Genomic DNA, 27,017 nt, shown 5'->3' with positions numbered 1-27,017 from the left:
TTGAAAACATTATCTTTAATGTGTTATCTTTATAATTTATACAAAGGCAATGTTAATGAAATCTTTTGTGTGCTTTTCTTCTTTGTGAAGTTCTCAATTCCTTTCACCAAAACCTGTAAGCAACTGAGAAGCTTCCGTCTGTATCTAAAATAAAAGAAATACATGTTATGAATAAAGAGGAAAGCAGAGGTCGGCTACAAAATTTAAGCTCATAAAGTTTCTAAGAGTCTCCAAAAACCATGACAGCATACTCTAAGAATTATATTCCATGGGCCGGAGCAGTGGCACAAGCCATGGGGCGTCTGTCTTGGGCACACTAGCCTAGGACGGACAGTGGTTTGATTCCCCTGGCATTCCATATGGCCATATGGTCCCCCAAGCCTGGAACGATTTCTAAGCACTTAGCCAGGAGTAACCCCTGGGCATCACTGGTTGTGGTCCAAAAAGCAAAAAAATAAAATTTCAGGGGACTGCAACAGAAGTATAGCAGGTAGGGTTCTATGCATTCAATCACATGTGGTCCCTCTAGCCAGCCAGGAGTAATTACTGGCTTCACAGAGCCAAGAGTAAGTCTAGCACTGTATGATATGGCCTAAAATAAAGGAATATAATTTCTTAACAATGATCAGAAAAGACATTACTCACTCAAATTTCTTGCCTTCTGTTTTAGAAAACGTAAGCCCTGAGCATAGCTAGGTGTGGTTCCCTGAATTACAAAATTTTTTTTTTATCTACTACACATGTCAAATGAGTTTGTCCTTTATTATTGCAAATAACAACATTCACCTGTTGCTAGTAATTAGATACTTTTTATACAGAAGTCAATGAGTTCACATTTGAAATGAAAACTTCCACTCTAATATTTATTTAGAAAAATTATGTTTTTGGAGGTCGGAGCAGTGGTGCAGTGGTAGGGCATTTGCCTTGCACGCAGCTGACCCAGGAATGACCTGGGTTCAATCCCCAGCATCCCATATGGTGCCAAGCTAGGAGCAATTTCTGAGTGCATAGCCATGAGTAAGCCCTGAGTGTCACCCTGTGGCCCAAAAACCAAAAAAAAAAAGAAAAATTATGTTTTAAAAGAAGCCCTTAATGAACATTTACTTGTGCCTCAATGGAACCCTAACTGCCTTATGTGACTGGCCATGTTTTACCTTTTTATCCTCCTCAGTGTGGGCTGGATAGTCCTTGGCTTTCATTAGCCAGAAAGCAGCGAGCTTTTTGTTGTTTAGCTTCAAATATGTTTTCCCTAAAAGAAGCAAGTTTTTGCTGTAGAAGTTTGGATCCACTGTAAGAAAGAAACACATTTATTACAGATGAAATAGTTTTGCTCTTATTTTTAAGGGCCTTTTTGGAGATCTAATTTAAAAATAACTTGTGTGACCAATGAACAGGCTAACCTGAACATCTTTTACTCAACTATTCACACCCCCAAAAAAAGGCTGTACATAAGAAGATAACTGACATTTATTGTCTACCATATGCTAATCACTGTTACATATTTCTCACAACAATTTTATAAACTGGCATATCCATTAAATAGGTGGGTCGTTGAGGCTTACGGAAGGATGTAAGTCCCCTAACAGTAATCCTTTGGGCATTTGTCTTTCAGCTCTCTCATGTCCAGTGTAAAATATAGTGTCTAGAACACACAAGTACCTAGTAGGCTCACTGTACTTTTGCTGAGTAAATGAAGTCAGCACGACATATGTGTATCGTGTATATATATGTGTGTGTGTGTGTGTGTGTATTATATGTCTGTCTATAGATATACGTGATCAACATTTACTGACTATGATAAAGTACTAATAAAATAACTTTTCTGATATTTGAATATAACATAATAAGACAAACGTAAGCTCTACTACCTGTAATAAAAAAGTGAACAAAACATTTTGCCAAGTGTACAAATTGGCAGTCAAAACCAAAGAAAAAACTAAGAGGACCCATCTGAAGGGGCAGAGCAGTGGGTAGGAGTTTTGCCTTGCACGTAGCTAACCCGGATTCAATCCCGGGCTGAGGGCAGAGCCAGTAGTTACTCCCAGGCACAATCAGGTTTGCACACACACACACACACACACATACCCCCCCCCCGACAAAACAAATAAAACAAGAATCTACACCTGATCTGATGTAGTAACACAGCGAATAGGATTTTAACAGATGGGAAAAGCATTCTTAACGGAATAAAAAATATGAAAGCCTATGAATGAAAGCATGGATTCTCACATTAATTCTTCACTTTCCTCCACATAAATTGTGACCTCTATATTCAAAGCATAACTTTTCTTATGTCTATAAATTTTAAGAGTACCGTATTTTCCGGTGTATAAGACGACCCCCTAATTTTGCAGTTAAAACATAGGTTTAGGCCTGTATTCGCTGTATCAGACAGAACGTTCCTGTGCTGCAACTGTCTGTACCACAGTGAGCCAATCACAACAAGCAAAGGTTCAGAGGTTCTACTGTCATAGACTTCCAATCTGAGCAGGCTTTTGATAGAGTAGATTCGGGTCCAGAACATTGTCTCATTTGCGGGTCCAGAACACTGTCCAATTTGCATGCATCAAAAGCCTGCTTGGATTGGCTGAGTCAGAGAGGCAGTCCAAGCAGCCTGGCAGTGATTGGTGCAGGATCGATTTGGAAAATTCGTTTTGTGGCAGTATTCAGACAATTGTCGTTTAGCGGCATATTGAAACATTTTTCGGGATATGCTCGGTGTATAAGATGATCCCCAACCCCCGGCAGGCACAGTGGGGGGGGAACCAAAAAAAAAAAAGATGACCCCTGATTTTTGGTTGACATTTTTTTTGTTTCAAAAGTCATCTTATACACCGGAATATTCGGTATGTACTCATTAATCATTGATTCTTTGTACATTAGCTCCACTGTTTGTTTCTTTAGTTAAAATATTAGGGAGATACCATGTTGCTGTGTTTAAGGTTCTTTGGGGATATCTTGCCCCTCCCTTCTTCTATGCCATCCACCCCTTCAAATGCTGTGTGCTACGATATGAGGGTGAAACTGAGCAAATCAACACAAATGCAAATCAATACAACAATGAAGTATCATCTCATGCCACAGAAACGAGCACACATTACAAAGAAGAACAACAATCAGTGCTGGCAGGGATGTGGAGAGAAAGGAACTCTCATTCACTGCTGGTGGGAATGCTGTCTCGTCCAGCCCTTATGGAAAATAATATGGGGATTTCTCAAAAAAAAAAAAAAAAAAAAAACTGGAAATTAAGCTCCCACATGATCCAGCTATTCCACTCCTAGGGATGTACCCTAGGAACACAAAAAATAAGTCCCTTCCTCACACAGATATTCATTGCAGCACTATTTACAGTAGCCAGAATCTGAAAACAAGCCAGATTCCTGACAACAGATGAGCGGCTAAAGATACTGTGGTACATATACACAATGGAATATTACATAGCTGTTAGGAAATGAAGTCATGAAATTTGCCTATCCATGGATGGAGACTATTACGCTTACTGAAATGAGTTAGAGGGAAAGAGATAAGAGACAGAATAATCTCACTCATCTGTGGGATTTAAGAAAAATAAAAGCAGGTATAGTAATAATATCCAAAGACAACAGAGATATGGGCCAAGAAGACTTGAGCATGATATAAAGGCTACCACAAAAAGCAGTATGTGCAGTTAGAGAAATAACAGCACTACAATTATCATAAAAATGATAGTGAGAGAGAGAAATACAATGCCTGTCTCAGGAGGGATAGTGGAGAAGGGAAATGGGGAACATTGGTAGCAGGAAAGTTACACTGGTGAAGGGTGGTATGCATTCAATGACTGAACCCCAACTATGAACATTATTGGAACCACAGTGCTTAAATATAGAAATCATAAAAATAAATATGTCAATAAAATACAATCTACTCGGTATATAAATTAGAAAGTTACCTTGTTCTGCCTTTTGAAAGTAGCTTAAGGCCTGTTAAGAAAAAAGGAAAACGCCCAAATATAATAAAATATTAAAAACAGTGAATATAAAAAAAATTTCTCAACTCAAACAGTAAATTAAAACATCTTAAAATAATGTTGAGTTCTTCAGAGAAAGTCTTTACAATTAAGTTAAACATATTTATATAATTTTGTAGCTAAACTGAACATATACACTATCAAAACAGCAGAAAGCTGGGTTTCAGTATATGCACCACTTTTGGTAAAAAGTGAATAAAAGCTGTTAGGATTTGTATTAAACTATAAATTGTATTACACTATAAAAGTGCAATTCAGTCATTTGATCGTTTATTTCTTAATTTTTTTTATTTTTGGTTTATGGGCCACACCCAGTGGTTACTCCTGGCTATGACCTCAGAAATCGCTCCTGGCTTGGGATCTGTCCTAAGTCAGCTGCATGCAAGGCAAATGCCCTATTGCTGTGCCACCGCTCCGGCCCCTTATTTCTTAAATCTTAACAGTGATTACTAGTAAAAACTAGATATAGTAAGCAAGGTTAGGCATAACCTAACTAACACAGCATAAAATAGCAACAGAGTACTTTCTTGTCATCATGTATGAAGGCCTTGGTTTCTGGCACTAATTACAAAACCCAAAAACAAAAAACTAGATACAATCAGAACTTGTGCCATTTAATTTCCAAGTCTTCGATTATTTAAATTTCCACACAGAATGTTACTGTAAGCCTGCACTTCTTTCGTCTCATCTAAGAGATTTAAAAACTGCATTAACTCACAACTGATTTCTTAGAGATACCATTTGCTGGAATAGAGCTGATTATTTTTCTTATTATGATTACTTTTAGTAATAGTTAAGAATTTTCCCAATTATGTACTACAAAGGTAACTAGTCTTTACATCAAATACTATTCCATGGTTTTCCGGAAAAAAAAAATATCGCTCCTTTTTATAATACAGATCTTGAGAAACTTTTTTAATCACCTATTTACTTACTCTTTTTTTTTTTTTTTTTTTTTTTTTTTTTTGGTTTTGGGGCCACACCTGGCAATGCTCAGGGGTTACTCCTCACTGTCTGCTCAGAAATAGCTCCTGGCAGGCACGGGGGACCATATGGGACACCGGGATTTGAACCAACCACCTTTGGTCCTGGATCGGCTGCTTGCAAGGCAAACGCCGCTGTGCTATCTCTCTGGGCCCTTTACTTACTCTTCTACTTCTGTGACAAAGCAAAACATTTTACCAAAAGGAGATCCCCTTTGAATTTTATTTTCAACAGGAAAAGCAAAAGACTTTGAACATATAAAAGAATTTGAGTTTTTTATACCCACTTTTTTTTGTTGTGTGTGCCAGGGATCAAACCTGGGTCAACAACATATAAGGCCAAGTGCCCTACCCACTCTACCATCTCTCTAGCCCCTGTATACACACTTTTAGAAGTTATAATTAGGGGCATGAGCGATAGAGCAGCAAGTAAGGAGCTTGCCTTGCGTACAGCCAATCCAGGTTTGATCCTCAACATCCCATATGATCCCCCAACCACTGCCAGGAGTTACTTTCTGAGTACAGAGCCAGCGGTAACTATTGAGTACTTCCAGGCCAGATGTGACCCCAAAACAAAAACAAAGTTATAATTACTATTTTTTAATATAAACATATGCCATTTTTACCTTTTTTGTTTGTTTGCTTGCTGTTTTGGTGCCACACCTGATGGAGGTCCAGGATTACTCCTTGCTCTGCATTCAGAGTTTATGTGTTTGAGGGACCATATGAGATGCTGAGGATTGAATTCAAGTTGGCTACATGCAAGATAAGCACCTTACCCACAGTTCTATCACTCTGACCCACATATGCCTGACTTTCCAGGCAAATAATTACTGTGAAAAAAAAAATGTGTATTTCAGGGCTGGAGCAATAGCACAGTGAGGGTAGGGTGTTTGTCTTGCATTCGACCCTGGTTTGTTCCCAGTATCCCATATGGTCCCCCAAGCCTGCCAGGAGAGATTTCTGAGCACAAAGCCAGGAGCAACAAGAGCACCACCAAGTGTGAACCAAAAACCAAAAGGAAAAAAAAATGTATTTCAAGAATATTGAGTAACAATTATTTCTTGTTTCATATTATAAAGGCTTTTATACGGTAGAAGATTTCAAATAGAAACAGAAGGTAGATCATAGTCTTTGGGTTATTGCAAGCTGACTATATGCCAGAATTATCATCTGTTTACCTAAAACCTCAGTGATCATAATTTTTAAGTCTGTGTGATAACAGAGTTGCATGAAATCGTTAGAAACAAGAGAGTGCTCAAGTTTCTCAATGATGCATGCTCCAGATGTGTGGACACTGCACAATGGCACTGCAGTTAAAAAATCAGCAATAACTTAAGAAAGGACATCAGGGGCAGAAGTGATAGCAAGGCGTTTGTTTGCCTTGCACGCAACCAACATAGGAGTTTCTGAGCCAGGAGTAACCCCTAAATGCTACTGGGTTGACCCCCTCCCCCAAAAAAACCCAAACCCCCCCCAAAATAAGAAAAGGACTTCAGACACTACCTCCTCATAAGTGGAAGTAGGAGGAGTTCCAAACAGCATTTTAGCAATTCTTCTTTGATACCAAGGCATTTCAGCAAATGTGTAACACCTATCGGGAAATAAAATAAAATGTGTACATTCAATTGTACCTTTTATTTCAAACTATGCATCTTAATAGCTCTAAAAGGAATCTAATGTACTTCTTTTAATTTATTTTTTAACATCCAATAAGGAGTCACACTAGATTCATTACGATTTAGAGACTGACTTACACTGATGAATCAATTTGGATAAAATTTTTGATTAAATAAAAGTAGCAAGGATGAGTACTAGTAAAGATAATGTAGCATTAAAACATGCATATATACCCTTACCAGTAAATAAGTGTATGCTGGATAAAGATTACATAAAAGTAAAAAGAATTAAGGTCAGCTTACTGTTCCTTCGATGATTATGATTGTATGTGACATACTTTGAAGCTATAAAGAGCTTCTGAGAGCATTTTATTATTATAATACTGTAGGTAGATTTGCCCAATTTCATTTAGCCTGAGAGTGAAATATGTGTTCTTAACAGGAACCAACAAATCTAACAAGAGTTTTAATCTTGATATGTTTCTAAATGATATGAATTGACAATGTTCACCAAGATTAAATTCAAATGTACTGTTTTCTAATAAAAATGCATACATTCTAGTTGATTTAATACATTATTCTTTGCCAAAGAGTATTTTTAAATTATTTTATATATTGCTTCTGTATGTACTACAAGATACTTATATATTTTATAAAATAAGATCCTACTAAATACCAATAAAATATTTAAGAAATCTTACCAAATACCCAAAAGGTGAATTGAAGTAGCATCTTTGGGGTTCAGTTCAATTGCTTTCTAACAAGAAATAAAAACATTTATCACAATTGTTTTCTAACATAAATAACATTATATTTTGCTAAAGAAGCCACGATCTAACACAATCGAAACCATCATTTTAATATATCTATTTCAATCAACACTAATTTTTCCTGACTGCCTATTTTTGGGGGAATAAACAGATCTGGGGCCACAGCCAAAGGATATATTTTGATAATACTTGAGACCCTGTGGAGGATGGATATGTGGTCTACTGCACACAAGATAAAAGTCTTTCTTCCTGTATTCTCTCTGGCCCCTTCTCCTGAGTTTTCATTGGTGATTTTATCACATAATTATTAACTTCTATTAGCTTTCATTAGTTTATTAATTTCTATTAGTTTTATTAGCTTTAGATAGTAGAGCATATCAAAATCAGAAAAAAACATAAAATTTTTGAATGAATCAAATTTTGAAAGTTATCTATAGATCTGAATACTTCTAGAAAGAAGAAAAAGGTAATATAAAATTATCTGACAAATTATAAATAAATATTAAATGAGTATAATTTACTAGAGAATCCTAATTTTAGAAATCTACCCATATCCAGACTGTTCAACTTTCCATTTGTATTTAACAAAGAACAGTATTACTTTACAGCATGTATTATATTAATAGAATGATGGTGTGCACTTCCAGTTGTTCATGAATTCTTCCTAATTCCTGCTTATCAAGTGAAAGTCCTATGCGACTACAGAAAAATTACAACTCAATTCCTTTCATTCTATTGTTAACCACTAAGGAAATTTCAGGTTAATGGTAATTCTGTTATTTAAAAAAAATCAGCTTAAAAATCAGTTGCTGCTACTTTATGCTGAATTCCATATTTTTACTTTGGGTTTAATGTGAGATTCTCAAGTTTATACATTTATAAGTTATTAGCATGTACACCCATACAAGTCCGATACAGGTCACTTGGCTTCGCATCGCACAGTTCGATGATAACTTCTTTCTATTCTCACCAAGTTCTCTAGTCTTATCCTGTCTGCTCTTTTATATACAGAATGAAAAAAATAACAGACCTACCATAAAAGGGATGTGGTGAAATTAAGTAACTGGAGGTTACATCGCTATTTTTACTTCTCATAAGTTCAATGTTTCAATTATTGGTGTTAGTCAGCTGTGAGCGAAAGACTAAACAGAGGTAGCAATGACTTAGCAGAAATCTTTCTTTAATAAGACAGGTCAAAATCAGTAGTACGCAATTTTTACTTTGCCATGAAGGTATATAATGAGACATATACACACACAATGAAACACACACACACAGACACACACACACCCTATATATAGGTAACCCATGGCTCTGCACTCAGAAATCAACTCCTTGAAGTGTTCAGGGGACCATATGGATGCTGGAGTCAACTGAACCCATGTTGGCTATTGTATATAAATTGATAATATAAATCTTATATCATCATACATAGTACATGAATTTGTCTCCATTCTATCAAGAGATAAAGCAAATGCATGTATGGAAGAAAGAAGTTATAATTCAGGGGCCAGATAGTAGAGCAGGTAGGGCATAGGCCTTGTACAAAGCAAATCCAAATCTGATCCCTGACATCAATATGGTCCCTGGAGTCCACCAGAAGTGATTTCTTAGTGTAGAGTCAGGAGCACTCTGGGGTGTGCTCAAAAATAAAAACAAAACATTAAAAGTTATTTCATCACATACAATGAATGCCTTGGTGCGTAAGAATTTATTTTTATAGAATACAATGAGATGGGCTAGTCTCAAACTCTCCTTTAAAAATAAAAATCCTTCCTGCCATTAATTTTAAATGGGTTCAAAAGGCAATTCAATGCTCCTTTGACTTTATAGGTAGTAACAAAACTTATTATAGTAGTATGAACCTTTCTAATATATATAAATATTTGAATATAATAACATTCAAAAACATACTAAACACTGGGTTTTTAAAAATCTGCCTCTTGCTGATCCAAGTACAGATTAGTATACCACAATATTTTAGACTTTTTCTTTATGCACAGAGTAAATATATGATTACTTGTTGCTACTGAATGCTTTACTTTATTTTCACTATATATAAGATATATTGTCATGATATAACATTATTTTATGTATTACTGAGGAAAAAATGCTGCTAACTATAAAATAACACTGATTCCATAATGCAATTTGATTTTAAAGATCTTATTATGTAAAAAGAATCTGTACTATTAACTAAAGAAGGTACATATGCATTCATATTAGTACCACTAATGCCTGATAAAGGAGGTGTCCTGACCCCTATTCCAATGGGTTGTTTTTTAATTACCATATTTGCTGGTGTATAAGACGACTGGGCGTATAAGATGACCCCCAATTTTGCAGTTAAAACATAGGTTTAGGCCTATATTTGCTGTATCAGACAGAAGGTTCCTGTGCTGCAACTGTATGTACCACAGTGAGCCAATCACAACAAGCAAAGGTTCCGAGGTTCTACTGTCATAGACTTCCTCTCTGACTCTGGCCAATCTGACAGTGTAGATTCGGATCCAGAACACTGTCTCATTTGCATGCATCAAAAGCCTGCTTGGATTGGCTGAGTCAGAGAGGCGGTCCGATCAGCCTGGCGGTGAGTGAGTGGTGCAGGATTGAGTGCAGGAAAATTCGTTTTGTGGCAATATTCAAACAATTTTCGTTTAGCGGCATATTGAGACATTTTTCGAGATATACTCAGTGTATAAGATGACCCCAATTTTTGGTTGACTTTTTTTCGTTTCAAAAGTCGTCTTATACACCAAAAAATACGGTAGTTATTATATAAACTAGGTAAACACAGACAACTAAATAACCTTAGTTATACTAAAAAAAGAAAAAATAGAAAAATACAACTGTTACTATACCTAACTCCACCACAGTTTGCATTTTAATGAGGTAGTCTCTGGTTTATGAACTATATCTCAATAAAGATCACATTTAAAAATAAAAAATGACCACTGCAGTCAATTAACACACAAAATTGTGAGAAACAAGTTGTCTTTACTTTTGGCCACTGTTCTAAGTCATTTATTACAGAGCTATAGAGAAATGAAAAATAAACATTCAGAAAAATGACTTTTAAAATTCACGAGTACCTCAAAATGCTCCTTGATGACGTAGGCATTTGCAATTTTAACCTTGATCCCTTCATAATCTCCAACATCATTAATACAGATTGCATACCACTAGGGGAGAAAATGTAAAGACAATTACTCTTAACATCCCATTCCATACAACATAAAATACTAAATACATTGCTAAATCATTCTCAACACAACAGGAAGACACTAATATTTTTCTTTGTGCTCAAATATACAAAGATAAGATGGCACAGTCTTCCTAGAAGTCAAGGACATGAAATATTTAGAGAAACTGTGATATAAGATCAAGTAGTAACTCTAAGGAAGTTAACAATGTAGTGGAGAGTTAGTGATTCATGTTAATGGTTCGAATCTAAATGTTTAAAAACTGTAAAAACGATGAAGCCCATCTGCTTCACTGAGAATGGCCTCTGCTCCCACATCTGGAGGGTTAGACCAGAAGCAGACACATCTGTCAAAGAGAATTTTATCCTCACAGTCACTGTTGAATAATGCAAGACCCAGACTAAGTCCATCTAGGTTTCTTCCCTAAGAACTGAATCTAGAATTAGCTAAGCTACATAAACTCGTCTTTTTTTTTTTTTTTGAAGGGCGGTCACATCCGGCAGCGCTCAGGGATTACTCCTGTCTCTACACTCTGAAATCGCTCCTGGCAGGTTCAGGGGACCATATGGGATGCTGGGATTCGAACCACCGACCTTCTGCATGCAGGCAAACGCCTTACCTCCATGCTATCTCTCTGGCCCCATAAACTCATCTTTTAAGCAAGTGAACAAATTACTGCTTTTTCCACTTTTTTTTTTTATCATTTTTATTTTGACCATATTGGTTTACATATCTTTCACAATAGTATTTTAGGTACATATTAACATTGAATCAGGGGAATTCCCATCAGCAAATTTGCCCTCCCTCCACCCCCATTCCCATCCTGCATCCCATATCCCCCACCCTCACCCCCACCCCAGGCTGCTAGAATAAGTGGTCCCCTCTGTGTCTAGCTTACTACTTAATGATCATATATCTGGTTGGTCCTGGTACCGTCCCTTATTTCCCCCTCTGTTTAAGAGGCGGAACTAGATAGTTCAAGTTATGTGGTTTTGTTTGAAGAAAGAAAAAGCAATAAAGTGGGGTAAAATCAAATAAGCCGAAAATGGGTGTAGCCCTTCTAGAGGCTCTCAACCTCAGTTTGAGAGGACAGGAAAAAAGGAATTGAAATAGCACAACAGTACAAAAAGAACAACAAAAAAAAATCAAATAAAATATCCAGAGAGCACTACAGCACTAAAGGCAAGCACCACTTTATTTTTTTAAATCTAGAAATCCTTCCATAATTTTGGGGGCGGGGAAATACTTCTTAAGCTTGCTCAGAAGATGTCTCTGGTGATACAGGCATAAGCACTGCTGGGTGAGATATTCCCCCACCCCACCTCACACACAAAAAAGAAAATAGTGAACTCAGGAACAGCTCAGTGGCTTTTGTACAGTCTGATGTACAGCTCAGTCTGAGCAATCCTAAGAGGCACTGTGATGTTTGGGATCCCTGGCACCAAAGCACTCCTAAACCAAGCATCTGGGACAATCAAGTTCAAACACGTGATCCGTGGAGAGTACTTAAACACGCATGCAACTCCCAAAGAGCACGTATGCAAGCACATAGGCACTTCATACTACACTGGCAATTTATGTGATTCTGACAAGCAACAAGACAAAATGTAACCCGACAATCATAATAACAACAACAACAAAAAAGAGGAAATTAAAGGGAGAAAAAATATGTGGGTTTTTTGGGGGCGGGGGGAGGAGGTTGGGGCCACATTTGGCAGTGCTCAGGGGTTACTACTAGCTCTGTGCTCATCCCTGGAGGGTTCGAGAGACCATAGGGGTTACTAGGGACTGAACTTGGGTCAGCTGCCTGCAAGGCAAACACCCTATCTGCTGGTCTATTGCTCCAGCCCCAGATAATGTATTTTTTAAAATACAAAAATTTAAGTTGAAACAAAATGAAAAACTATACTTACTTAGATAAAAGCCCTCCCCCCCAGTTCTATCATTAATAAATTTGCAATACACGAAATGTTAAAGTTTACGTATGTTTGGAGCCATGGAGACTGTTCAAATGACTAAACCATGAGGAACACCGACTTCAAATTCCATGTCTGGTTCTCCCAAGCACTTCACTGCCAGGAGTGACTCCAGGTAAGACCAATGAAAAAAACCACCAACATTCTGCAGCTGCAAGGCAAACGCTGTACCTCCATGCTATCTCTCGGGCCCCATCCCAGGAGTGATTTCTGAGCACAGAGCCAGGAGTAACCCCTGAGTGTCACCGGGTGTGGCCCAAAAAAACAAAACAAAACAAATATATGATAACAAGTAATAATCCTGAGTGATGAGTATCAAAAATTATAACTATAGGAGCCAGATAACACAGTGGGCAGGGTGTTTGCCTTGCAGCTGCTGACCTTAATTTGATTCCCAGCATCTCGTATAGTCCCCCAAATCTGTCAGGAGGGATTTCCGAGTGCAAAGCCAGGAGTAACCCCTGAGCTTTCCAAGGTGTGACCCAAAACCAAAAGAAGAAACAAAAAAAGGAAAGAGAAGAAATGATAACTACAAGGACAAATATAAAGACTCTTCCTTATTCTGGAATTTTATTCTTTTTTTGGGCCACACCCGGTAATGCTCAAGGAGTTACTCTTGGCTCTGCGCTCAAAAATCGCTCCTGGCTTGGGGGACCATGTGGGACGTCAGGGGATCTAACCCTGTCCATTCAAGGCTAGTGCACACTGTAACACTTGCGCCACTACTCCGGCCCCTCTTGAATACTTCTTATTTCTTTTATTGAAACGAAGGTAGACACAAGAGTGGGAAACAGCATCTGGCATCCTCTTGGAAACTTCTGACCATCTAGTCAGAACTCTATTCCTGAGGTGAGCTCACCCCATCTAAGCTAATGGTAGAGTAAACTGCTCACTAAGTGATGCTTAATTTAACCAAACCAACTCAGCCCCCTGGCAAGTAATCTTGCAGCAAGCACAGCTAATTAGCAAGGGACCCAGTGTTGTAGAAACATTCTGCTCTCAAGTGTCTGCTCTGTGACTGACTCTCCAAAAACCCCACATAAGGTAACCCAGCATGGTGGGGGACAGCTGAGCAACTTTAACTTGGGTGACTTGGGTGAGGAACTTTCTCATTTCTTTGGAATAATTGTGTGCTCAGAGATTCTTTAGGGTGCCTGAAGCCAAAAGTCCAAGTCTTCCCAGGCTGACCAATTCTGACCCACAGCTATCCTTGAGAACAGAGATTCACCAAGTCCCTGGTCACCATTGCTGAAGCCCTTAGAACTTTAAGCAAAGGGACTCTCCTAACTGGCAGCTCTGAGTCCTCCAACTTCAACTTTCACACACAGCAACTGTGACTGCATAACACTGGGCCAAAAGTACATTGGGGTGCCAGCGATTTCAAACATGTGGCAAGCAGCAAAGATTCACGCAGACTTGCCCAACACTAGGCACATTGGCCATGGGTTGCCAGCCAGATCTGCTAGGTCTGGTGCCCAACTGCTGCTAGGTGCTGGCAAAACCAAATGCCCTGGGAGCCATATGGGTCAGCTTGCTGCTAAAATTGTTACCGTTACCAGTCCCCAAGAACCCAATCACAGCCATGATCCTGGCCTGAACATTTTGACACTACAGGCACTGCCAGGCTCTAGCAATTAAGAAGTCTGGGCGACAATTAAGAGCTAGTTGGGCGACAATTTAACCCTGCTACAATCCTGTACTGTAGCTTCTACAGGACAATCATGACTGCAAAGTCCTAGCAAGTCCTGAGCCCTTGAGTGTGGATCAAAAACAACAAAAACCTAAGGAGAGTCCAAAAGACAGTACAGCCTTGCCACATGGTTGACCCTAGTTTTGATCCCCTGCGCCTGGTCCCTCAATCACCATAGGGAACAAGCCCCGGAGAACCATTAATAGTCCCCAGAATCACCAGTTGTGGCCCCAAACTCTAAGACAAACAAACCAGTTCAAAAATTCAAAAACTGGTAACTTTATTTATTTATTTATTTTATTTTTTGGAAGGGGTCACACCCAGCGGCACTCAGGGGTTACTCCTGGCTCTGAGCTCAGAAATTGTTCCTGTTAGGCTCAGGAGACCATATGGGATGCCGGGAATCAAACCCAGGTCCATTCTGGATCTGTTGCGTGCAAGGCAAACGTCCTACCACTGTGTTATCACTCAGGCCCAGAAAAACTGGTAACTTTAAATTTTACTAGGTTTCAGTTGTCTGGGTACTTATATTCCTAAAACTACTCAAAATAGGAGTAGTAAGTGAGGAAAAGGAGAAAACATCTTTAAGTGTTTTCACAAGTAGGAATAAAAACACAGGTAATAAAAGCAGTAGCACTTTTGTTTCAAAACTAAAGGTCTAGTCTGGAGAAACAGTAGAGCAGACAGTTTATCTTTACACAGGGCTAACCTAGGTTCCGTTCCCAGCACCTCATATGATCTCCTGAATCTCCTAGGAGTGATCCCTGAGCACAGAGCCAGGAATAAACCCTGAAAATAGCTGGGTGTAAGCCAAAATACCATAAAAAAAAAAAAAAAGAAAAAATACAAAGAAAAACTCGAAAGGTCACAATATCAATTAGAAAGAAATGTTAAAAAATTATAATGGCACAAACGACCACTATCTGAAACAATGTCATCAAAGGAAATCTCTTCCCTGCATAACTCTTCAGTAACAGTATTGCAAAACAGTGTCTAAAACAAAAAAAGGGGAGACAGAGACACGAAGAGAAAGAAACAGAGAGGAGAGAGAACAAAAACTATTTGCCACAAAGGAGAGGCAGGAGAAGGGGAAGGGCAGAAGGGAAACTGGGGACAATGTTGGTTGGTAAAGTGCACTGGTAAAAGGGATTGTACACTGTATGCCAGAAACTCTATCATGAACAACTTTGTAACTACCTATCTCATGGTGATCCAATTAAAAAAAAAAAAGGAAATCTCTCTCTCTCTCTCCTTTAAAAATAGCAATTTAGGGACCGGCGGTGAGGTGGCGCTAGAGGTAAGGTGTCTGCCTTGCAAGCACTAGCCAAGGAAAGACCGCGGTTCGATCCCCTGGAGTCCCATATGGTCCTCCCAAGCCAGGGGCAAGTTCTGAGCGCTTAGCCAGGAGTAACCCCTGAGCATCAAACAGGTGTGGCCTGAAAAACCAAAAAAAAAAAAAAAACCCAGCAATTTAGGAGCCAGAGAGATAGCACAGTGGTATGGCATTTGCCTTGCATGCGGCCTACCCAGGAGGGACCCAGTTCGATTTCCGGCATCCCATATGGCTCCCAGCCTACCAGGGGCAATTTCTGAATGCAGAGCCAGGAATAACCCCTGAGTTCTGCTGCGTGTGGCCCAAAAAACAATCAATCAACCAATAAGTTAAAAAAAAATAAATAAATAAAAAAAAAAATAGCAACTTAGGGGCTGGTGAGATAGCACAGCACCTGGGGATATGGACCCTGATTCGATTCCCAGCATTCCATATGGTTCCACGAGCCTGCCAGGAGTGATTTCTGAGTGCAAAGCCAAGGGTAACCCCCTGAGCACAACCGGGTGTGGCCCAAAAACAAAAACAAAAACAAAAACAAAAAAGGCAATTTAGGCAAGTTACACTTGCTAATGTACCACTAGGACATGGGAAATACCAAGGCTAATTTAAAGAGCATCGCATACTCACCTTATGAGCTGCAAAACTTAACTCATTTTTTTCTAGCGCTCTTTTGGCATACTCGAGGGCTTCATATATGAGTAGCTTTTTCTCTTCTTCAGAGGTTTCAGAGAGCTGAGCCATATCACGTGATGCCCGTGCCAGGCGCCAGAGCAACTCTGCATCTTCGCTAATGTGAAATGAAACAATTTGTTATAAATCAGAACAACTTATAATTGTATATCAATGCAAATGTCAAAATAGTCGCATCACAGATAAACACATGGTTTTCAGCGCAATGTGAATAATACTGCAAACAAATCTCCAAAGCCATGATTAACAAATTAATTTTTCAATACTTAATTTTTCATATAAGATACTTCTGTAAATTTCCAACAAAATATTCAATATCAATGGGATATTATGCACCCATCAGGATGAATGAAGTCATGAAATTTTCCTATACATGGATGGACATGGACTCTATTATGCTGAGTGAAATAAGCCAGAGGGAGAGATAGGTGCAAAATAGTCTCACTCATCTATGGGTTTTAAGAAAAATAAAATACATTTTTGCAATAATTCTCAGAGACGAAGAGAGGAGGGCTGGAAGGTCCAGCTCAAAACATGAAGCTCACCACAAAGAGTGGTGGGTGCAGTTGGAGAAATAACTACACTGACAACTATCATAACAATGTGAATGAATGAGGGAAGTAGAAAGCCTGTCTCGAATATAGGCAAGGATGGAGGAGGGTTATGGGGGTGCTGGTGATGGGAATGTTGCACCATTCCCACTCATCGGAATGAAGGGGTGTGTGTTCTATTTATGACTGAAACCCAACTACAATCATGTTTGTAATCAAGAAACTTAAAAAAAGATAATATTAAAAAAAAAAGAATTCTTTAAATATCTAAATAATAACAAAGTATTCAATATAATTTATATATATTAACTGCCCTGTGATATTTAAAATATTTAATTCCACAAAAAAAAATTAATATACTGGAGTGCCCGTAGGGATAGTACATTTGCCTTGTACACGACTGACCCAGGTTCAATTCCTGGTCTTCTATAGGGTCCTCAGAGCCCACCAGGAGTGATTCCTGAGTGAAGAGCCAGGAGCAACTCCTGAACACTTCCGGTATGAAACAAAATAATAACAAAAAAAAAAAATTAATTTACTTGAAAAAGAAATGAGAAATGTATAGTACGGATTAGATGTACATAAAAAGTTTAAGAAACTAAGTACCTTGTCATATATATAAAACAATTTATATATATGAAATTCTAAGAAATGTTGAAGTAAAAACTAAGAAACAGAGTATAAAATATTTCCAGCATCAATAATTGTCTGAATTGTTAAATGACACAAACACTAAAGAAACCACAGCCTGGACAGCCAAGTGCGCCCCACCTTTTTGTGTACTGGGTTAGCAGCTGATAAAGTTTCTTTGTTTCCCCACTTTCATATAGGTAGTCTGCTTGTTCAAGAATTTCTTCAATTCCAACAACTAAAAAAAAAAAAAGATAAAATATTGAGGTTTTCCCAAGCCAGACGACAGTTATAAAAAAAAATCTCTGTACACATAAGCAAAGAAATTATACAAAGAAATCACCTCCATGGGTCACAGATCGGGATAGCACACAGGACTGAGAGCATAATTTGAGCATAGGAAGTGCATGCTCATTCCCCACCCTTACACAATTCCCAAACAGAGCCAGGAGTAGCCCCAAAAGATTGAGAGGGTGTGCCTCAAAACAAGCAAACAAAAGCCAAAGGAACAGTCAAAAAGAAACTTCCTCTACAGAAAGTCGAGGAAAAAATTCGGAAGAAACTAATACAAGCATAGTAAAAAAATTACAAACTATTACAGTAAATACCGTATTTTCCGGCGTATAAGACGACTTTTGAAACGAAAAAAAGTCAACCAAAAATCGGCGATTGTCTTATATGCCGAGTATATCCCGAAAAATGTTTCAATATGCGCTAAACAAAAATTGTCTGAATATTGCCACAAAACGAATTTTCCAACTCGATCCTGCACCAATCACTGCCAGCTGCTTGGAGGCCTCTCTAACTCGGCCAATCCAAGCAGGCTTTCGATGCATGCAAATTAGACAATGTTCTGGACCCGAATCTACAGTGTCAAAAGCCTGCTCAGATCGGCCAGAGTCAGAGAGGAAGTCTATGACAGTAGAACCTTTGGACCTTTGCTTGTTGTGATTGGTTCATTGTGGTACAGACAGTTGCAGCACAGGAACATTCTGTCTGATACAGCGAATATAGGCCTAAACCTATGTTTTAACTGCAAAATTAGGGAGTCGTCTTATATGCCCGGTCGTCTTATACGCCGGAAAATATGGTAGGTTAGTAAAGCCATGGTTAACTAAAAAGCTAAAAACTTACTATTTCTTGGCAGCACATTTTACAAAATCAAAATAAAACAATTCTAAGGACCCGAGCGATTGCACAGTGATTGCACAGTGTTTGTCTTGCACGCAGCTGATCCAGGACAGACCTGGGTTCGATCCCCAGCATCCAATATGTTCCCCCAGCCAGGAGCAATTTCTGAACACATAGCCAGGAGTAATCCCTGACCATCACCGGATGTGGCTCAAAAACCAAAAAAAAGAAAGAAACAAAAACCATTCTTAAGGAACATATGGTATATATAGCTTCCACAGAGGCTTCCCTGTTACTGTTAAATATTGTAGAAAATAACATTATAGCATCAAAAATGACTAATTTGTAATACTGAATCACGCTGTTTTACTAGGTTCTCTTGATAAAGAACCTCTGTTAAACAAAAGGATCAAATCTGTTATCAAGAGCTTAAGATGTTAACTATACAGAGAATTTAAAACTTAACATTCTGGTGCTATGTTCTAGTATGTTAACTAATTTAGGCATTATTTTAAGAACATAAAGCTCAAAAAAAGTGATTAAGGAAAAAAGCTTCCTATTATTTTGCTTATTTAATTTTGACCAAGCCCGGCAGTTCTCAGGGTTATTCCTTACTCTGCACTAAGGAATCACTCCTGGAAGGCTTAGGGTACCTTATAGGGTGCCGGGGGTCAAAACTGGGCAGGCTGCATCGACAGCAAACGCACTTCCCGCTGCTGTCCTTCTGTCCTAAAAGTTTCCTATTAATTATAAAGGACACGACACAGACATGTAATTGGGTCTAAAATAAACATCAATACTTGTTAGGTTTTATTTTGTTTCTTTGTTTTGCTTTGCTTTCTTTTGGGGCCAATCCAGTGCACTCAGGGGTTACTCCTGGCTCTGTGCTCAGAAATCACTCCAGGCTTGGGAAACTATATGGATGCCAGGGATCGAAACCAGGTCGTTTCTGGGTCAGTCGCATGCAAAGCAAATGCCCTATTGCCTCTAGATATTCAAGTTTTATCAAGATCCTGAAGAGTCCTATATTAAAGCAACATGATAAAAAAAACATCCCATGTGGTTCCCCAGCTCTCCAGAGCTGACCATCCCAAAGGGTCCGTCCAGGTTGAGCAAAGAGCCTGTAGTAACAAGCCCTGAACACTGCCAAGTATGACCCAACCCTCCCCAAAGGAAAAAGTACAGATGGCCAAAATACACTTGAAAAAAATGCTCCACATTAGTAAACATCACGGAGATGCAAATCAAAACAACAATGAGATATCATCTTATACCACAGAGACTGGCACACATCACAAAGAACAAGAACAACTAGTGTTGAAGTAGAGGCAGGGAGAAAGGGACTCTCATTCACTACTAGTGGTAATGGTAACTAGCCCTACCTTTTTGGGAAAGGAATCATGGATATTTCTAAAAGAAAATCTAGAATTTGGGGCCAGAGCAATAGCACCGTAGTAAATTCACACTTAAAAGTCCCTAATCCTCAGAATCAGAATGCAGGTCTTTTAAGTATAAAGCCAGGGTTAGAGTCCCAATACTAAGAGGGAATAAAGGATGCCAGCTGGCCTAGGGGAATGAGAGCCAGCAGGAAGTAACTCTGCCTTTCCCAGTGAGGGAAACTTGTTTCCACACTGCCTTCATGTTAGGTGGCCCTAATGCACAAGTACAAAAGAGGAAGTAAATTAAATTCACAGGAAGGAAATTCTTTGAATTCTCCTCACCACAGCTACATGTTCATTTCCTACAGGCCTCGTAAGACCTAGCACTTTAAGATGTTTATTTAAAAGAGTGATGGGCCCGGAGAGATAGCACAGCAGCGTTTGCCTTGCAAGCAGCCAATCCAGGACCAAAGGTGGTTGGTTCAAATCCCGGTGTCCCATATGGTCCCCTGTGCCTGCTAGGAGCTATTTCTGAGCAAAGAGCCAGGAGTAACCCCTGAGCAACGCCGGGTGTAGCAAAAAAACGAAAAAAAATAAATAAATAAAAGAGTGATGAGTGCAGTTAGAGAAATAACTACATTGAGAACTATCCTAACAATGTGAATGAATGAGGGAAGTAGAAAGCCTGTCAAGAGTACAGGTGTGGGTGGGGTGGGGAGGAGGGAGATTTAGGACATTGGTGATGGGAATGTTGCACTGGTGAAGGGGGTGTTCTTTACATGACTGAAACCCAACCACAATCATGTTTGTAATCAAGGTGTTTAAATAAAGAAATTAATTTAAAAACAAAGATGTTTATTTAAATTTTTTTAGTTTCTGAACAAAACCCAACAATACTCAGAGTTTACACCTGGCTCTGTACCCAGGAATCACTCCTGGCAGAGATCAAATCCAGGCCAGCCACATGCAAGGAAAGTGCCCTACCCGCTGTACTATTTTTCAAGTCCCTAAATTATCTTTTGACTTATGGACTGAGTGTTATTAAGACACTGTTGGAAAAATCACTATGATCACTGAGCTTAAAAGTAGCTCTGGCAGGACAAAGCTAACGTACAGAAGTTAGGGCATTTGTATTGCATACGGCCAATCTGAGTTCAATCTCCCCCACCCTCCATGTTATATATGGTCCCCTGAGCCTACCAGGAGTACTTTCTGAAATTTCTCAGAACAGAGCCAGGGGTAACCTCTTAGAGTCATCAGGTGTGGCCCCAATACAATTCAGAACGTAAAGTGTAGTATTTTGTGGGAAATCTTTTAAATCCAAATAAATGCACACTAAATCTAACACTCTCAAAAAAAAAAAAAATAAGAATTCTATGTCCTGACATTGATTTAAAAAAAAATTAATTGCATGAGCTTTTTTCAAAAATAAAAAATTATTATAATGTAAGGCTTATAAGGCTTATATCAGATATCATATCATATTATATTATATTATATTATATTATATTATATTATATTAAGGCTTGTCCTAACCATTGATTCAACTGTTTTGAAATACTGAAGCTTGTGTTCACTTCGGCAGCACATATACTAAAATTGGAACGATACAGAGAAGATTAGCATGGCCCCTGCGCAAGGATGACACGCAAATTCGTGAAGCGTTCCATATTAAAAAAAAAAAAACAAAAAAACAGGGGTCCGGCGAGATAGCACAGCGGTGTTTGCCTTGCAAGCAGCCGATCCAGAACCAAAGGTGGTTGGTTCGAATCCTGGTGTCCCATATGGTCCCCCATGCCTGCCAGGAGCTATTTCTGAGCGCTTAGCCAGGAGTAACCCCTGAGCACTGCCGGGTGTGGCCCAAAAACCAAAAAAAAAAAAAAAAAAAAAAAGAAAGAAATACTGAAGCATTGGCAAAATCAGGTTTTAAAAGGTAAACTATAATTAACAATGGCCAAAATATGCCACTGAGTCAGGGCCAAAACCAAGTCCTTTATTAAAATGAAGAAAGTGGGCCAGGGAGATAATAAAGTGTATAAACTGTTTGCCTTGACATGGCAGCTCAGGTTCAATTCATGGCACCACAGATGATCCTAGACATATGTATATAGGCCTACCTCCCAAAAAATATCATCTAGAATCAACTATCTTTCTCTCTCCTTCTTTGCTTCTCGGAAATTATGAGGGGTATGGAAACAAAAAGGTCTAATCCATAATAAAAATTTTTCCTTTAAAAACAGAGATTTGGGGGCCAGAGTGATGGTGCACAGGTAGGGTATTTGCCTTGCACCCAGCTGATCCAGGATGGACTGCGGTTCGATCCCCCGGCATCCCATATGGACCCCCAAGCTAGGAGCAATTTCTGAGCACAGAAGCCAGGAGTAACCCCTGAACATCACTGGGTGTGACCCCCCCAAAATAAAATAAATAAAACAGAGATTTTGATTCTGCTACATATACAACTAATTAGTCAAATTTAATTTGTTGTTGTTGTTGTTGTTGTTGTTTTGGGGCCACACCTAGATGCACTGAGGGGTTACTCCTGGCTCTGCGCTCAGAAGTCACTCCTGGCAGGCTCGGGGACCAAATGGGATGCGGATAATCAAACCCAGGTCCATCCCGGGTTGGTTGTATGCAAGGCAAATGCCATACCCAACCTGTGCTATCTCTCCAGCCTCAAATTTAATTTTCAAAACACATCAAGTTTTGAATTGAAAAACAGCTCACCGGGCTGAATGCATGCTTTGCATGTAGGAGGTTCAATTCCCAGCATCACATGGTCTCCAAGTGCATAGTTAGTACCACAAAGGGTAATGCAAAAATAAATAAAATAACAGAACTAGAGCTGGAGATACAGGACCAGGTGGAAGGTGCTTGCTTCCATACACTCAGCCCACCAGGTACTGTATATGGTCCCCCAAGTACAGCCAGGAATGAAGCCTGAGCACAGTGCGAGGAAGTAAGCATCACCGAGTATGGCCCAAAAAAACAAACAATAGTAGTAGTGGTAGTAGTAGTAGCAGTAATAACAACAACATTATAATTAAATGTGAAAATTTTAATACATGTTTACTATGTATACTATGTTAAATAAGAAACCTATTATCTATTCAAAAATAATAACAAAACAAGAGTTCCAGGTGTTTAGCTTGGCTTACCTTTCGCTGCTGCGTGAACCACAGCAGCCTGAGAAACAAGTTGAGAAGCTTCCAAACCCAAATAAGACAAAGTTGAGAATAAAAGACTTCGTCCAAAAAAACCTGGTTTCCCCAGCACCTATAGAAAGAATTATGGTCATGTTGAAACTGAACATTTGAAAAAATGGTTACCCACAAGTCACAAGTAGAGTAATTCTTCTACCCTCAAAGCAACCACTTAAAAAACTAATTGAAAGTACATATTAATTTCATCATGCTTGTCAACAAAAATATTTCACAAAATGACCTTACAAGTAGAACATATCCTGTAAAGATTCATTTTCGATGAACTCCTCACTCCCTAACAATCCTCCTCTACGCAGGGCTGAGGGGCTCCCAGAAGCCACTCTACCATACACAGACACCCTGACTGATTGGTTAGCTGGCTCGATGCTATATTGGTACAATGCTACTTTGGTACAAAGTCATTTCAACCTAATGGTGTCACTTAACACATAGGAAGCTAAATTTCTAGTACCCGTGTGTTGAAAATTAAAAGTTCAGAGATGGTATTTCATAATATGAGTAATAAATAAAAATAATAAATACTGAATCCCCCACTCAGAAACAGCCCCTAAAGTACTGGAAACTTCTATTCTAAATATTTCTGATTCTACTTACTGATATCATGATTAAAAAACAACAAATTAAAAAAAAAAAAACAACATCTAAGAAAAAGAAAAACAGATGTCAATGCTCAGAAAAAAACTCATGAATAACTTGGACTGTCCTGTTTATACTCCCTGAAAATTGACTAGACCTAGAAGGAAATAAATAAGGCTACTATGTAAAGCTCAGAATAGATTTTCTCATTACTCCTGATACTGGCTTTTCCCTTTCTTTTTTTGTTTTTTGTTTGTTTTTGTTTTTGTTTTTGGGCCATGAGTGTGGCCCTCAGGGGTTACTCCTGGCTATGCACTCAGAAATCGCTCCTGGCTTGGGGGGACCATATGGGACACTGCGGTCAGTCCTACGCTAGCGCTTACAAGGCAGACATCTTACCTCTAGCACCTCCTCTCTGGCCCCGGCTTTTCCCTTTCTATACTTTCAACCAAACTCTTGGTTTTCATTGTTTAGCATAGTAGGTACATTCAGCTCAGGATTCTGATCATTTATTTGCTTGATAATACACTATCATTCAGGCTGTGGAAAATAATATACATTAATCTTTTGTAAAAAATAAAAATAAAAACTTTAATTGAATCTCTGTGAGATACAGTTACAAAGTTGTTCATGGTTGAGTTTCTATCATACAATATACACCCAGCATATTCTCTCTCTCTCTCTCCCTCTCTCCCTCTCTCTCTCTCCTCTCTCTCTCTCTCTCTCTCTCTCTCTCTCTCTCTCTCTCTCTCTCTCTCTCTCTCTCCTCTCTCATTCTTTCCCCTCTCTCCTCTCTCTCTCATTTTTAATTGTCATGGACATATTACTGGTATTTCAGTTTTCACTTCTACACACTGCTTACAATAATGACCACAGTGGACATAAAGACTAGATGCCCAGCTCTAAGTATGCTTTTAATAAATATAACCTAGGGGCCAGAGAGCGAGAGTACAGTGGGTAGGGCATTTGCTTTCCACATCGCTGACCTGGGTACAAGCCCTGCCATCCCATATGGTCCTGAGCCTGCCAGGAGTAATTTATGAGCCTGGAGTAAACCCTGAGCGTCGCTGGGTGTGACCCCAAACCAAACCAAAACAACAAAAATGTAACCTAGCTATTGGTTTATCTACATCAAATATCTCAATCTTTTTTAGACTATGGCTCCCCTATCTAGCAGGTTGGCCCCTACTCTTGTGTTGTGGCTCTCGTTCCAAGATTTTCAACCAGTGGACCCTTTGGTTCTGAAGTCTGATAGTGGAGGCCATTTGAATAAAGAAATGCAAAACTGAGATTCCGGCCTCAACAATATTTTAATTTGGAAAATGAAAGCATTTAAATAATTTTGCTCTCTCATACCTGAAAACAAATGTATTCTGGTCAACTGTCAACTATACTTTAAAGTAATGTAAATTAAAAAATACCCAACACTTGAATTCGGGTCACAGAACTAAGGTTACAGCGGTAGAGAGGGAAAGGAGGTGAAGGCGCACAAAGGAGTAAATAACCTCGAGGAGCCATATTGGCAGGATAATGACACTGTGGAGATAGGCTTGGTATAGAAACAGATATTTGAAAAGTTTAGGAGGATGTGCTGTGTTGTAAATCAATATTACCTACAATTGAACAACAACAAAAACAAAAATACCCTGCAGTAAGAAAAGCAATTCAGGGACAGGGCGGTGGCGCTAGAGGTAAGGTCCCTGCCTTGCCTGCGCTAGCCTAGGACAGACCGCGGTTCCATTCCCCGGCGTCCCATATGGTCCCCCCAAGCCAGGAGTGACTTCTGAGCGCATAGCCAGGAATAACCCCTGAGCGTCAAATGGGTGTGGCCCAAAAACCAAAAAAAAAGAAAAGAAAAGAAATTCAGAAATTTAATTTTAGGGCCAGAGGAATCACTCAAAATAAGCCTGGCAAATAAACAGCTGGATCTTAAGCCAGCCTCTCCCACCCTCTCTGGCACAGCCAAGGGACTCAGGGGCCTGAACAGCCTGGTATGGCTGTCTCAGTATCTCCAAGGGTGGTCCAGCGACCCCTGAGCATCGCAGGGTAGGAAGCCCCCCAAAACAACAATCACCACAACAACAAACCGTGAGGTAAATAGACGCCTTTAAAATAGTTCCTACCAGAGGAGGGAGTTTGGGGGCATTGATGGTTTTAAGGTTACACTAGTAAGTGGGGGTGTTCTGTTTTATGACTGAAACCCAACTACCAACATGTCTGTAATCATATTGCTTAAATAAATATATTTTCTGTTTTATGACTAAACCCAACTACCAACAGGTCTGTAATCATGTTGCTTAAATAAATACATTAGAAATAAAAAACTTATCTGTGTGGCAAAAAAAAAAAATAGTTCCTCCTTGTATCTTAATTGTTTTCCATTAGTCTTGTTTCCCCATTGCCTTTCATATGGCTTTTCCCCTCCTCTTGGGGAGGGGGCTTTGTTTTGATCTCAATAAATGGGAGTCAGGAGGTGCCATCTAGGCTTGTGGTTCCACATTGTGGAGCGACTGGTTTATGGGTGAATAGTTTGCAGTGTGAATTTCTTGCCTTCTAAATAAAAACTTCATATCTGTGTGGATATTTATTGCAGGGGGGGCGGATTGCTATTGGACCAGTGTCTTTTGTCCTACCTATACGGGGACATGGGATCCCCTCTTCCCCTCTGGAGATTGTGGAAAAAACGCTCAACCTGCAAAAAAAAAAAAAAACAAACCACAACCCCCTCCACTCTTGTTTGCATGAAGGAAATTTCCAGAATCCCAGCACAGACTTGCCAAGTCTAGTTGCAATGACACGTTGGATTGCCCTTACCAGATCTGGAAGCTCAAGAAGCAAACTTAAAGTGGCAGCGGTGAGAGTTTGCAAACTTGCTAAATCAGGCCAGGACACCGGGTGGGTGGGTGGGTGGGTGGGGAAAAGGGCTGGGATTCCCCAAGGATGTTGGGGTTTCATGCATTCAAACCTGGGACGCCGGTGTGCGCTGGCGGTAATTACGGTAATAATTGCGTGATTACGGTAATTACCGTAATTACGGTAGCTGCGGTAATTACGGTAATTGCTCCGGCCTCTTAACATTCTCTCTCGGGAAGGAGGCGCCGAACTTGCAGGGAGGAGAATTACCTGAGACACACCGAGTCTCCCAGAACCGGCGACAACCCCCCTCGCTGGGATCCGGGCTCCCCAAAAGGTGCCAAATCCGGAAGACAGAACGCAGCGGAGTCGCGCGCTCAGCGCCATGACCTCCAGGTGCTGG

At 39.4% G+C, this 27,017-nt stretch overlaps 1 protein-coding gene and 1 non-coding gene across 2 annotated transcripts; one reads left to right on the top strand and one right to left on the bottom strand.

Annotated features, from left to right (window-relative positions):
- Positions 1-27,017, bottom strand: RMDN1 (regulator of microtubule dynamics 1). Its single transcript, XM_049782146.1, has 10 exons — positions 26,885-27,017; positions 23,120-23,237; positions 17,593-17,689; positions 16,208-16,367; positions 10,471-10,560; positions 7,310-7,365; positions 6,496-6,583; positions 3,929-3,959; positions 1,155-1,288; positions 1-144 (listed from the first exon to the last, which is right to left on the bottom strand). Exons 1-10 carry the CDS (start codon positions 26,999-27,001, stop codon positions 94-96), a joined length of 942 nt encoding a protein of 313 aa, XP_049638103.1. The 5' UTR covers positions 27,002-27,017; the 3' UTR covers positions 1-93.
- LOC126021481 (U6 spliceosomal RNA) lies at positions 21,531-21,637 on the top strand. The gene has a single exon (XR_007499994.1). It is a non-coding gene; the product is annotated as a U6 spliceosomal RNA (small nuclear RNA).

Source organism: Suncus etruscus, chromosome 10 (assembly GCF_024139225.1).
Source record: "Suncus etruscus isolate mSunEtr1 chromosome 10, mSunEtr1.pri.cur, whole genome shotgun sequence".
NCBI classification, from domain to species: domain Eukaryota; kingdom Metazoa; phylum Chordata; class Mammalia; order Eulipotyphla; family Soricidae; genus Suncus; species Suncus etruscus.
The sequence above is the reverse complement of the archived record's forward strand: the minus strand, read 5'-3'. Positions and strand labels throughout refer to the sequence as shown.

Coding starts and splice junctions, on each gene's coding strand:
- RMDN1 (XM_049782146.1), bottom strand. CDS start 27,001: ATGGCGCTGAGCGCGCGACTCCGCTGCGTTCTGTCTTCCGGATTTGGC. Junction 23,238..26,884: donor GGAGACTCGGTGTGTCTCAG/GTAATTCTCCTC, acceptor TTCTTTCTATAG/GTGCTGGGGAAACCAGGTTT. Junction 1,289..3,928: donor CTTTCAAAAGGCAGAACAAG/GTAACTTTCTAA, acceptor TCTTTCTTACAG/TGGATCCAAACTTCTACAGC.